The sequence below is a fragment of the Diadema antillarum genome, unplaced genomic scaffold (assembly GCF_040938485.1).
Source record: "Diadema antillarum isolate AM-2024a unplaced genomic scaffold, OU_Dant_1.0 seq00001174_RagTag, whole genome shotgun sequence".
NCBI classification, from domain to species: domain Eukaryota; kingdom Metazoa; phylum Echinodermata; class Echinoidea; order Diadematoida; family Diadematidae; genus Diadema; species Diadema antillarum.
Window position 1 is genome coordinate 83,186 of NW_027271977.1, and position 13,511 is coordinate 96,696.

Consider the following 13,511-nt stretch of genomic DNA (forward strand, 5'->3'; position numbering starts at 1 on the left):
GTTTCATATTTTGGTGGCCCGAGATAGAAAGGAGAAATACCATAAGACTCTATATCAAATCTAAATTACCCAGTCGAGCTACCGGACGACCATTTAATGTCGAGCTCTGAATAATATTCAGTATAAATATGAAGAGTTTGTTCGCAAAAACCGATGAGTCCATTTTTAAAGATTTTGAAGTACGGTCTCTGTCATATAATACAAAATAATACCTTTTAAATGATGTATTGGTCACTACATATAAAGGTACATTTTTGAAGTTATGGTCAAAAGAAGCAAAAATTTTCTTATCATTGTCTTTATTTTTCTTGACCGTTAATCGCAAATATCTCCATTTGGCAAATATGGACTTATCGGTTTTTGCGAACAAACTCTTCATATATGTATCATCCCTCTTTATTGGTGGTTCATTCTCAAGATTCATCGGTTAGGATCAAAGGTCACACGACATTCAATCTTATTGCATCCTCAATATACTACAGACAACTTACAGCTGACGATCTCATTTTTACAATTGTATCGCCATAAACCAGTTACATTGTTCCCGGTAGTGTAATTAGTCATTCTAAAGAAGAGAACGCGATATCCACCCTCTTTCGTATATGTATAATATGACTTACGAGTCAATCAATTCCAGTGGGGAAGCACATCATCCCTTATTCCGCTTTTATTTATGTATTTATTGATTGATCTATTCCTCTATTTATTCATTCATTCATTTACTTATTTATTCAATTATTCGTTTTGCTGTTTTATACTCATTGTATTTTATGCTGGTTTTGTCGAACGTTTTTACCGACCATTAAGTCCTAATTTCTCTACTCACTAAATTCAGTTTAATCAATTCGATAATTTACTTATTGTCATCACTATTCATTTCAGTCGCATTATCAAATGCATAGACCTACATGTTCAGATAACATTGTGATGTTTTTGTGTGTTTCCAACTTTGTGCTGCGTCGGAAAGTGTTCGTTCAACCAATGATAGTCTCTGGTTCTGTCTAGATTGTGTCTACAGCTGTTTGTATTATATTGTTTTTGACTATACGTGAAAAATAATGTACTCTCCGCACTATAAAACAAACATTCATGAGGCACCCAAATTCTCTTTCTTCTGAAGAGGAAGTGCTTTCATTCTTTTTTATTTACTCCTAATCATAATGTTTATAGGTACAGTATTATTGAGTTAACTGCTCATTTTATATCACTACTTTTTTTTAAATGATTTCTTTTGAGCATGTCCTCGTCTAAGCTCAATCACGCAAGAACATCCTGCTACACAAAGTAACATTGAAATATCATGCGCTGTTACTTTCATTTAGAGGGGAGGTAGTATTTAAGCTGTGGGAAAACCCACTACTATGAATACGTCAGAGGGTCGCAGGGAAAAGGTCACAGTGAGTAGAGACTTCCTCTGATAAATCATCCCGCCATTTTGTGAGTGCTTCGTAATGCAGCTCTCTTTCGTTTGACTAACTACGAATTCTCGATTTGAGTATGAAAAGTAAGACCACGTTCAATAATATGCGTCCGCACCTTCCTACAATCTGACCATGCAGTAGTTTGGGATCGAATGCATCAATGTACTTCGGAGGCAGACATAAATCAACAAAATTCAACCCGGAAGTAAGGCATACTTGGTAAGCACATGAAATATTATTCACACACGCATGATGTAATTGTGTCTGTCACGTAAGTTTACGGTGATCACTTAAGGATGATAAGAATTTGCTTCTACTCGATTTGTTTGGCTAACATTTACGAGTGCTTCATGATGCTTCTCTTGTTATATCGTTGTCAAATTCACTTTTCGGTCTCAGCAACACGATATTCAAGCAACTAGTTTGTTCATTAGCCTGTAGGCTCAACAGACATTTTGCGATCTCGTTCACATACGAAGTTGGCGATGTTGTACATGGAAATAAAACAGTACTAGTAAACATCATAAACGGTATTCACTTACATACATTGTATGAGTATTACCTTGTGCCTCAATATGTGATTAATTTTCATTTTCTTGTGTCATAAACCTGGTAAAATTTGTTGATACATTTACCTCTTATTATGTATTTCTTGTTTGATGAAATTCTGCCAATACAGATTTACCACTAAGAATGTCGCCTTTTTCTTCCCTTTCTTTGTTCGACAGACAGACATCATGGCAACGTTTCATGAAATCAGCAGCCAGAATCTGGAGTGTCCTATTTGTCTGTCACTTTTCAACCAACCTACATCACTGACATGTTCACACACCTTCTGTAAAGACTGTTTGGAACGTATCTTTGAAACTCAGCTCGACCAACGAAACCTGACATGCCCTGTATGCAGGAAAGAAACGCTCTTACCCAGTGGAGGTGCGAGTAAGTTACAAACAAACATACCGCTGAGTTCTCTTGTGGATAAAGTGAAATCCAAGAATCCAACATGCACAGTGTGTGATATAGACGATTATAGAATGGGTAGCGAGAATCCTGCGATCTGATTGGTCGAGAGCTATGTGTTCATTTTTACTGGCCGCACGCTGAGTCACAGTGGTAAACATGTTATCGCACTTAGCAAGAGTACGCGTACTTGTAACAAAGGTTCGCGCACTAAAGCAAGCGCACTCGGCTTGGCCATGCATCCAGTAAAAACTTATGCATGGCTGGCCATGCATCCAGTAAAAACCGTAAGTACGGGTATGCATGCCCTTTACGGAAAGCCAAAAGGAAATGCATCCAGTAATTTTGTCATCGGGTAACACGATAGAAAACTGGGTTTTTGACAAGAAAATTACCCATTCTATAAATCAAATGACGCACATGTCTTTTCGTGCGTCAGTCGGAATATAGTGTGCATGCGGTAACTATGGAATTTAGCCTAAACCCACTCGGCTTCGCCTCGTGGGTTAAGCATTCCATAGTTACCTTATGCACACAATTCCGACTGACGCACTCAGACCTGTGCGTCATTAAATTTTGTATAAAAACCGCCAGCTGTGTCCTACTGTCAGGACTGCGGGAAATACATGTGTGAATCGTGTGAGAAAAACCACTCTACCTGGGGAACGGTCTCCACCCACGAAGTGGTGCCCATGAGCGAAGTACTCTCGGGAAAAGTTCCGCTGAAGAGACGACGAAAGTGTAAGAAACACCCTAAATATGATGAAGACTGTTTCTGTACCGGATGTGGGGAGTACATTTGTTGTACGTGCGGAGTGTTGGACCATTTGCAAGCTGGTCATCAGCTCGAAGAAGCAGCCATCCACGAGGAGAATATTTTGACAAATATCAAGGCGTTGAGAGAAAGAGTAAAATCAAAGAGAACAGTCGTTGAAACCCATATTGAGTTTATAGAGACACAACGCAATGAAATAACAAACACGTTTAGAAAGATCAGTGATGACATCGACAAGACATACAATGAATACATGCAACTATTGTCTAAAAGAAGAGAAGCGCTAAAATGTCAAGTGAAACGATGGTCTGAAAAATTCGAGAAGGAATTAAATGATATGGAAAAAAGGAATCGGCGAATGATTCGTCGGATGAACGATTTGGAAGAGCTAGTAACTAAAGGTGTGAAGGTATCGCTAGAAAAAGACGCTTTGTTTGCACACGACACGCTGTGCGAGAACTTGGAGAGTATTCTGAGAAGAAAGGATCCTAGCGACCAATCACCGAGAGGTGTGACTGAGCGAGCTAAGAAAATTTCATTTCGTAAAGAAGTGAAGGTCAATGAACTTTGACTTGGAGAGCTGGAAGGTTACACATGGAATGTTAGAGCAGACGTAGAGCTTCCATACAAATACAAAACTCCCCTAAGTGAATGGGTGCGGTTTATGACGCGTGCACCAGACGGTAAGATGGCGATTGGATCACCTGAAGGAATCCATCTCTACTCCCTTGATGGCGAGTTCGAGCAGACGGTGTTGAAAGATGTCAATATCTTTAATATTGCATTCCTATCTGATAGTCGAAGTGTTGTACATGGTGAAAGCCGAAAGTTGTCATTATTCACACCACAGTGGGAGAAGCTCGACGTCACGTTCGAGCAGATGATATTTGGACACTGGCATATTGGGGTAGATTTATATACTGGGCTTGAAAGTCTCCTAGTGGATAAAGACGATAATATCTACGTGGGTTACAGCAATCCCCATACAATCGAGGTATTTACTCCACACGGTGGCAAGGCGGTCATGGAAATAATGTTGGATAGGCCTTCACCAGACTATTACCTATTGTCATTTCAAACTACGGACAACCTCATAGTGTATGATGGATTTGACAATGTTGTATGTGTTGATAAAAGGGGGAAGGAGAAGAACATCTTGATGAGAGAGAAGGAAGTATTTATATTTCCCTCCGGGGCCACCGTAAGTCCAGATGATTCAGTCCTTGTAGCCTGGGTGGATTTCAGTAAGTCTCTTGTCCGTATCGATAGATACACGTCCGATTTGGAGTACGTACACAATGTCATCACTGATTTTAAACTATTAGAAAGGAGCTATTCATACGGCAGAGGGTTCTATCTACCTATAGAGGTTGAGAGTGGTGAGATATATTTCTGGACTCCAGACAGACTGTACATAATTCACACAGCATAAAGTAAATATGACCACAGTTTTTGTTCGTTTGTTTGTTTGTTTGACAAATCGAGAAAAAAAAAGAAGTCATATAAATACGTTTGTCCAAACAACTCATTTCATTTCATCGTGTAAAATGGCCGCAGAAAGCTATTTATTTCGAGCATGTTTCTTCATTAAAAACGTATTCCTGCAGTTTACTGTTCTCGCCACCAATGATACAATATTCCTATCAAGAAGACATTTTGAGGCAAACTAAAATTCTCTGCCTATTGGTCATTCCTTTGGTGTACATGGCATGGAGTAACAACTTGCTTATAGCAAGAAGAATAGATGATATCTTGTACTTTATGATCAAAATTTGACGGTTAACTGATGGAGAAAATACTTGACTGTTCTTGTTGTAGTTGAATTATCAATCTGTTCGTAATCACGCCCTATTGTCTGCGTAATATTGCATGAAGTGTGATTACAAAGGAGGTTTGCTTTCTATGACTTGTAGCATAGCAGCGTAAAATAATGTGAGTCCAAAAACCGAAAATCCATATAATTTAATTTTGATAGCGAAATATTTGTCTGTCTGATTTAGCATTTTAAGAGTAGTTCACAATTATTATTACTATGATGTTGTCCACTGTGTCAAGAGGACAAGACGCTGCGTATAGCACTCAGGTAGTTATTTTGATAATTCTTTACATCCAGAGACACCATTTTCTTTCGCTCTTAAACCTTCTTAATGAACGAGAGGTGTAGTCTTATTCTCCTAGTGGGCAAAATCCCAGTGACAATGTCTTACTATTTAAGGAGGTTTAAAAGATAAAGTGTTCCGAGTGGCTGTAATTATTCAAACAACTGCGAGTTTTCTATTCATGCAAAAAAAAAAAAAAAAAAATCCACAGGTGCATGAGTGCCTTCCATAATCGGGTTCGCTTTCGCCATCGTTTTGAGCAATCTCAAAATTTATTTTGACGTCTACCATAATGTTGGCTATTATTCTGCGTGTTCATTTATCAAATGAAATGAAATATCATTTTACGATAAATAATATGAAGCAAAAATCTATTCTTTCAAAAAGTATGTTATCGAGTGTAAATCTGAGCTTCATGTTATGAAAGTGTTTGAAATTTTACCCTCACCAGTTTCAACACTTTTCCAATATTTCCGTCAAATGAAACCACATCATTTTCAAATATAGTTCTTTATGAACTTACATGTCTGATTAGTGTACAGACGTGTAGAGTCGAGTAATTTTTATTTTTATTTCATAATTGTTTGTACGATTTTGAAATTTTCATTCGCACATCCCCGTGCCTGTACCTGCCTGTATAGCACTCCTGCTTTGTAAGAAGGGACGGCGAAATGTAAAATTACCATCATAAAGACATAATTAATCTTCCCTGGGAGAAGAGAGTGACAAGCCATAATGTTATGACATATGAATCAATTGTCTTCCTAGAACATTGGGGCAGCTCCACTCTGTAGAGCACTTGTATACTGATAAGAAAAAAATGCTTTTAAGTGGCAGTACTAAACATGGGATCAAAGGGAATAAGACTGTCGTTACTCCATCTCATTGAACCTCCTTGGCGTTGTTGATCTTTGGTAAATGTCTACAAATACGAGATGGTACACACGAAATGAAATGAATTACTAGCTACTCTCCACTGTAACTGTATATGTTTCCCTTTTCACCCCCCCCCCCCCACACACACACAACCGTCTCTATCCCTCCTCTCTTTCACCATCTTTCTTTCTCTCGCCTATTTTTTATCTTTTTTATTTCATTGATGTTTCTGTCTGATAATGTTTCTCTGTAGCCAGAGTGTGACCTCGGTTTGCAAGGAATTAGTCTAGGTTTCTGATATTCATGTTTTACTGCCTACCCTCTGGAAAAATATAATATGCCTGACATCCGTTCGGCTGGAACCTATCAACAAAACGTGTAACAGCTACACTACATTATAATAGTATACTGTTGTCTCAAGCATCTTTCCAATTTTTTTTCTTTTTTATGAACATAAAATGCTGGATATGTATCTTATAATCTAGATAACCTGTTTTTCATGCATGTATGATTAAGGTTACAATTCTTTATGAACATTCAAAGATATATTTGATATTCGATGTATGAAATGGCTATGTATATTAACGGTGCAATAGGATTTAGTTAATGTGTCACGTTCATAGCAGGAAGAGGGTATGATATGAGCTTATTCTTTTCTCATACTTATTACAATTGTCCCATTTCGAAACGGAATACTGAACCACCGAAATTTGTCAGTTTATTTCTGGAAGTATGTGCTATCGCTGAACTTGCCGAAAACAAGTCTTATTCATTTTAAGAGTTGTATATAACCCAGTATATATATATATATATATATATATATATATACATATACATATATATATATATATATATATATATATATATATATATATATATTTACCGCAGGTGAAAATGTAACTAAACAAAAATCGTGTATCAAATTTTTGGCGTCGTTACCAATGAATATTTAAATTCGTCTGATCATATCGGACGTATATCTATCCCCGGTGCACGCAACATTGGTGTTCAACGTAAATTACGATACTATATCTTCCGTTGAAAACTCATTTTATGTTGTCTAGTTCACTAATTTTGCCATAATCTTATTGGAACATTGTCTCGGCAACTCCATACAGTATAAAGCACAAAATCATATTTGTTCCAAATGAAAGCTATGCGTTTTTGTGTTAGAACTAATTAGGGTTCACACAGACCCAACATTTCACAAATAAAAAACAGAACTTACTTCAGCCTTATATTGCATGTCGAAACAAGGTAGCTTTGGATTATTATATGATAGGTGAATATCGATAGTTCTGTAACTGTTCTGCATGTCAGTGTTTATACAAACTGTAATCATATTATAAAAATCGTTACTATTCATATTATTTTGATACAGTGTAACCATTTTATCTAAGTAGGCTACATCAATCATATCTTGCGATAGAACGCTGCAGTAGTCTCAGGCTACAATACAGATTTATGTTAGTGTGTGTAGAGCGGTGTAGTTAATACATAAGGTTATAAGATTATCTGTTGAAGAAGTAAATGCAAGTATTTCATAAAAGCGCTTAGTAGCACTTAACAGAGCTTAGAAACATTTAATGTGATAATTGGCTATAATACATATTGTGAATTATTATGATTATTTTCATTGTACTTCTTTTCCTTTAATCACTTTGGCTGTTGTGTGCATGTGTTTGTGTGTGTTTGTGTGTGTGTGTGTGTGAAATGTATATAAATTATGCCATATTAAAGCTGTTCTTTCTATAGGTTGACTTTCATATCATATGATTTACTGCATTTTACCATTTCCATGAAGAACTGTTTAAATGAATATTGTTCATACCTTTTTGACATGTTTGTATCGGTCTATCGTATGATTACTGCGAAAAATAAATCAAATCAAACGGATTACCAGTACGCCAATAACAAAGTATTGGGAAAAATGGCAGTCCTTTTCTCCTTGATGTATTTGACTTTCACCTTAGTCTTTGTCAAAGGCTTTCTTGCTGCTTTTTTATTGCAAGCAAAGTGAGAAGAGTGCTTCAAAACAAGGTACTGTAAAACGAGGAATGCTAGCGTGCATTTTGATTTTGCGAATTTCGCGAATGCCAAGATTCGCGAAATTAAAATGCACGCAAAATTTCTTGTCTAAACTGTATGCATTGAACGTCAGTGGCAATTCGCGAAAATTTCGTGCCGCGAACATATTATGTTTTACAGTATGTCAGCCTATCCAGCTGTGTGTCGAGATGATTCGGTCATTGTAGCTTGGGTGAATCACAAGGAGACACTCGTCAGTATCGATCGATACTAGAAAAAATTGAGGCACGTGAACAATCTTATTATTCTCTTTACGGCGCAGTCATTTGAAGTGTTACATTTGTGATACCATTATTGTGATGTACCGAGTCTGTTCATTGAGTTCTCGTTTATTTTGAACATTGCTAAAGGAATTGAGTTTAATTCAGTGTATCACTCACATGTACTATTCTGTTCTTCCACGTATTTATATCGAATTGTTATGCAAAAAAGTATATAAAATATGTTTACTATTTGTCACATTGAAAATGCATTTCCAGGTTGTTTCATGTACAACACCTATCGGTCATTCAATTAGACAAACATGTTTACGTGTAGGGATAACGAGACAAAGAGTGCGAGTGAGGGAGCGAGAGAGAAAGCGAGAGCGAGAGAGAGAAAGTGATAGGACAGGTGTAAATGTTTTACAAGTCGCGCCATCGATGACCGAGAGGAGTTCATTTATTTTTGCATGTCAATTAATGTAGAAAGAAAAGACAGGAAATAGCTCCAGTTCCGGGAGAGTGTTGTAGAGGTGTTTTCGTTCAAGTCCTTTTAGTTGTATCAAATATTCCAAATGCCTCGAAAAGGAGTGTCGTAGTCGAGTAGCAATTTAACAGTAGAGTTGGATCTTTTCGTGGCAGACACCATTTTGATTTCACCGAGAGAACATTGAGTTAGCTCCGTGATGGCAGAAAACCAACCTGCCACACCCAGGCGCCAGTTGGCAAGATAATTTTGTGTCTAAGCCCAATTTCGTTTGCGGCCAGGAGCCGTCCGTCCACCTTACCGTCAGCCTGTATACTGGCTGATTTGAGTTCAGATTTTGTTTGCTGCCAGAAGGCGTATTCCAACAGCCTTTGCAGCCTTCCAGTAGCCAAGAAGAAGAGGCATTTTGGTTATATTACACCGGTCATTGGTAAGTTAAATTGCGATTTGATTTCTGCTTTGTCGTGTAAAAGGATGTGAATGTGTTTCAGGGCACCACATATAGCCCCGGAGAACCCCGTGAATAAGTGATAAAGTATATTATAATGGTGTACAGTTTTTGAAAACGATGCGGTGATGTTTGATAAGCTATGCACTGTTATATTTCCAATGTTTGAAACATTTCATTATGTGAATTTTGTATGTTAATTGGATAATAATGCAGTTCTCAAATTTTCACTGTGATGTCAGGATTTTAAGCTGATAATCTTTTTGTGTGTGTGGTTAGAACACACCCCATTGGTATGTGTTGCATTTAAATAATTTTGTAGATGGCGCCGAGGCCGAGGTCGAATCTACTCCCAGGCCGACGCATTCGCAGCAGAGCGACTGTGCCCGCCCCTCGCTAGGGAGAACTTTTGACGCCAATGAATACGGAACGCGGGTCCCTCGCGAGACTTTGGAGCTGGAACAGCAACCTCGCATACAAGGACGCTCCACCCACGAATCAGTTATGTTCTGGAAGCGAATAGTTTGACAATTAAGGTGACTCTGTGGACAACGCAGGTGAGCGATGAACCTGGCGGGTGCATGACACCCTGTTGATATGATTGGTTATGACGAGGAAGTGTCGCCGAAGTAGAGAGGTGAAGGTCATGTTAAATTGGTAAAAGGATGAATATGATGTGCACATAATTCGAATGTTGGTATTTATACACTCCATGATAGTTGCGGGTTAACACAGAACCCGGATGTAAACGGAAGCAGTGTAATTGAAGGCAAGTGTTATAACCGCGGTAAACCGTCGTGCGTGCAGGCTGGTCATCTCAGGATCAGCACTACGGTGGTGTGAACCATATAGTGTTGCGCTTGATAGCAGATAGTGTATTGTCAGGGATAACGAATTAATAGTGAAGCTGTTATAATTATTCTGAAGAAGTGTCAAGCCAAAAGTACAGGTGGAACCGGACCAAGACAGGGTCCCGTTCACATGGTTGTCGAATATAAGAGTATTGTAATTTAATTTATCTCACTCAGAATTTTGATTTTGCATTTTATGTTGGTCACAACTCCTTGATTTCAGTCTTGTAAATATTCTACAAATGGTTTATTAAATTGTACATTAAAGTGAATGGCACGAGTGTGATTGAGTATTATTTAAGTCCGCCCATGTGACACTATTATATGCCTGAAACCACTTTCTGCATAAACGGAAATCGCAGACCATTATTACAACATTTTTCATTGATGACGTAGATGACTGTATTGAAAATATAAAATAAATTGGATTTTTGTCTTCTATGCAAAGTTTCTCTATGATGGTTTAAGCTAGTACATTCCTTCGTGAGGCTGTTCTATTATACACGTATATTCCGAGGTAAAATCATATATCATCTATGTAACTTGCTTGAAATATATTGGCAGTGACATACAATGCAAAGGGCTTTTAGCGTGGTGATTACATCAGATGAAAACCAGAGAATAAGTGATGTCTGATACACGTGTAGTTAATGAAAGAATGCTGTTTTCGATCTTTTAGTTAAGTTGCACAGAATATTGTATTTTGTGTTATTTTTGCATGAAATTTCTGTACGGTAACCATGATACAATCGACTGCAAAGTCTGCCATGAAAGATAAGAACATAAATTCCACTTGTCCAAAGGTGTCAAGTATTGTTCAAATGAATTAAAAAGAAATGAGAAGACTGATTCAAATCCTCCACGACACGTAAACTCATCTGAAGCACTTTCTGCTATAGTTATGGCAGATGACACCTTCGTATTTTTGTTTTAATTTTAGCTCATGATTATATTGACATCACTGTTCTTAAAGGACAAGTTCACCTTCATAGACGTGTAGGTTGAGTGAATGCAGCAATATTAGTGGAACACATCAGTGAGATTTATAGGAAAATCGGACGATCTGTTCAAAAGTTACGAATTTTTGAAGTTTCTGCTCACTCAAGGCTGGATGAGAAGACTACTATAGCTTGTGATGTCACATGTGTACAACGATATAAAGAAAGAATAAAGAAGATTCAACATATTTTCACTTTTCTCGCATAACAAAAGAACACTTGACTTCTCTCTCTCAGAAGGCAGGTGGAATAATATTACCCTTAACATATGTCAGCAACAAGTCGAAGAAATGTGCACTTTATTCAAAAAGTGAGGTTTTGTGAAATTCCCTTTTTATTTTCTTTATATTGTTGTACGCATATGACATCATACACTGTAGTAGTCTTCTCATCCAGCAGTGACTGCGCAGATACTTTAAAAATTCATAACTTTCGAACGGATTGTCCAATTTTCCCCAAACTTTCACTGATGTGTTTTACTAGTATTGTTGCATTCACACAATCCACATGTATATGAAGGTGAACTTGTCCTTTAAAGTTTATACAGAGTCGGAAAAGGTGACTCAGTGGGTTGGAGCAGACAAGTATACCATCAAATATTCCAGTAATTCATCTTATTTTGTTTTCGAATACATTCATACTTATTAGTGGGGTGGCTTAGTGAAATTATCGTGACACGGCGGACAAAAGCATGATTTTTTCACCAAAGGTACTTCATGATGTACCTTCTCAAAAAATAGGGTGCTCCAAGAAAATTGATGCTGGGAAGGAGGTTAGAGGTCAAAGGTCAATGACCTTTATTTGTGAAATAGGTTTTTTGGCTATTTCTCAGGTCAGGAATATCCAATCTGGATAAAACTTGGCAGGAAGAATATTGAGAACAAGTAAAATATTTTGATTGAATTTGGGGTGAAATTTCCAAAGGTCAAAGGTCAAAGGTCAATGAACTTTTTCTAAAAATCATGTTTTTGTTTATTTCTCCAGGTAGGAAGATTCAATTTTCACAAAATTTGATATGAACGTTGTATAGAAGGTACCAAGAGTATAAACCAGGGGTCAAATATAATTGTTGATTTGTGCGTTGCCATGGCAACCCAAAACTAGGGTTTTTAATTGAAGTTAGTTACAGGAGGCTATTTTCCAGTTTGGAAGAGATTCCATTTGAATAGGTACAACTGATCAACGGGATGTATAGAGGTTTGAAATACTTTTCATTAGTGTTAAGTGGTATGTTGCCATGGCAACTACATATATAGATTTTGGTTAAACTTAAAGGAGACTTCAGAACTTATGAATTTGAAGAGATTTCCATCAGGGTTGGTATTATTGATCAACAAAAAAGTCGCCAGACAAAGATTTGTCACCTTTATAGCATGTGGGTTGAGTGAATGCAGCAACAATAGTAGAACACATCAGTGAGAGTTTGAGGAAAATTGGACAATCCGTTCTAAAGTTATGAATTTTTGAAGTTTCTGCTCATGCAGTCGAGGCTGGATGAGAAGACTACTATACCTTGTGATATCACATGTGTACAACGATATAAAGAATGAATAAAGAAAATTCAACATAAATTATTTTCGCTTACAAAAGGATACTCGACTTCTCTTTCAGAAGGCAGGGGGAATAATATTACCCTTGACATACGTCACTAGCAAGTCAAAGAAACTATGTGAACTTTATTCAAAAAGTATGGTTTTGTGAAATTCTCATTTCATTTTCCTTAGAATGTGCGCATGTGACATCATACACTGTGGTAGTCTTTTCATCCAGCCGCGACTGTGCAGATACCTTAAAAAATCATAACTTTTGAACGGATTGTACGATTTTTTCCAAGCTTTCTGTGATGTGTCCTACTAATATTGTTGTATTCACTGAATCCACGTGCGCATGAAGGTGGACTTGTCCTTTAAGGACATATTCTGAAAGAGCAGACTGTAAGCTTTAAAATGATGTATCACACAATTCAAAGGGATTCCCCTAACCTATCTAAATAATAATACCGGTACTGGAAAGAAAGCACACACTCTGGATAAGTATGAACTGAGAAAAGAGGCTGCATTGTCTATTTTAGCGTTTAATCTTTACCAAGCTGTCTCATGTCATTATGTTCATCTTTTCTTCCCCCCTCCAATTTTCATTTGAGTTTGTCATTATTAATTTTTGATGATAAGAACGATGCCACAAGGCATTGTTTCTTAAAAATGCTTCAACTGCTCCTTCAGGTCCAAAATCTACATCAATATATATTATTTTCCTGATCTCCTCAACATTTTCCAAAAATAAAGCATACACCTTTTATGCATTGAGT

General features: G+C 37.3%; 1 protein-coding gene across 1 annotated transcript in view; it reads left to right on the forward strand.

The window, feature by feature from the left end:
• Window positions 1–1,361: 1,361 nt before the first annotated feature.
• The window catches only part of LOC139744427 (E3 ubiquitin-protein ligase TRIM56-like), a 51,067-nt gene continuing 38,917 nt past the window's right edge, over window positions 1,362–13,511 (forward strand). Inside the window, exons 1-3 of the mRNA XM_071654865.1 lie at window positions 1,362–1,397; window positions 2,150–2,431; window positions 2,993–3,289. Coding sequence (XP_071510966.1) covers window positions 1,362–1,397; window positions 2,150–2,431; window positions 2,993–3,289 — 615 coding nt within the window. The remainder of the gene's footprint in view (window positions 1,398–2,149; window positions 2,432–2,992; window positions 3,290–13,511) is intronic.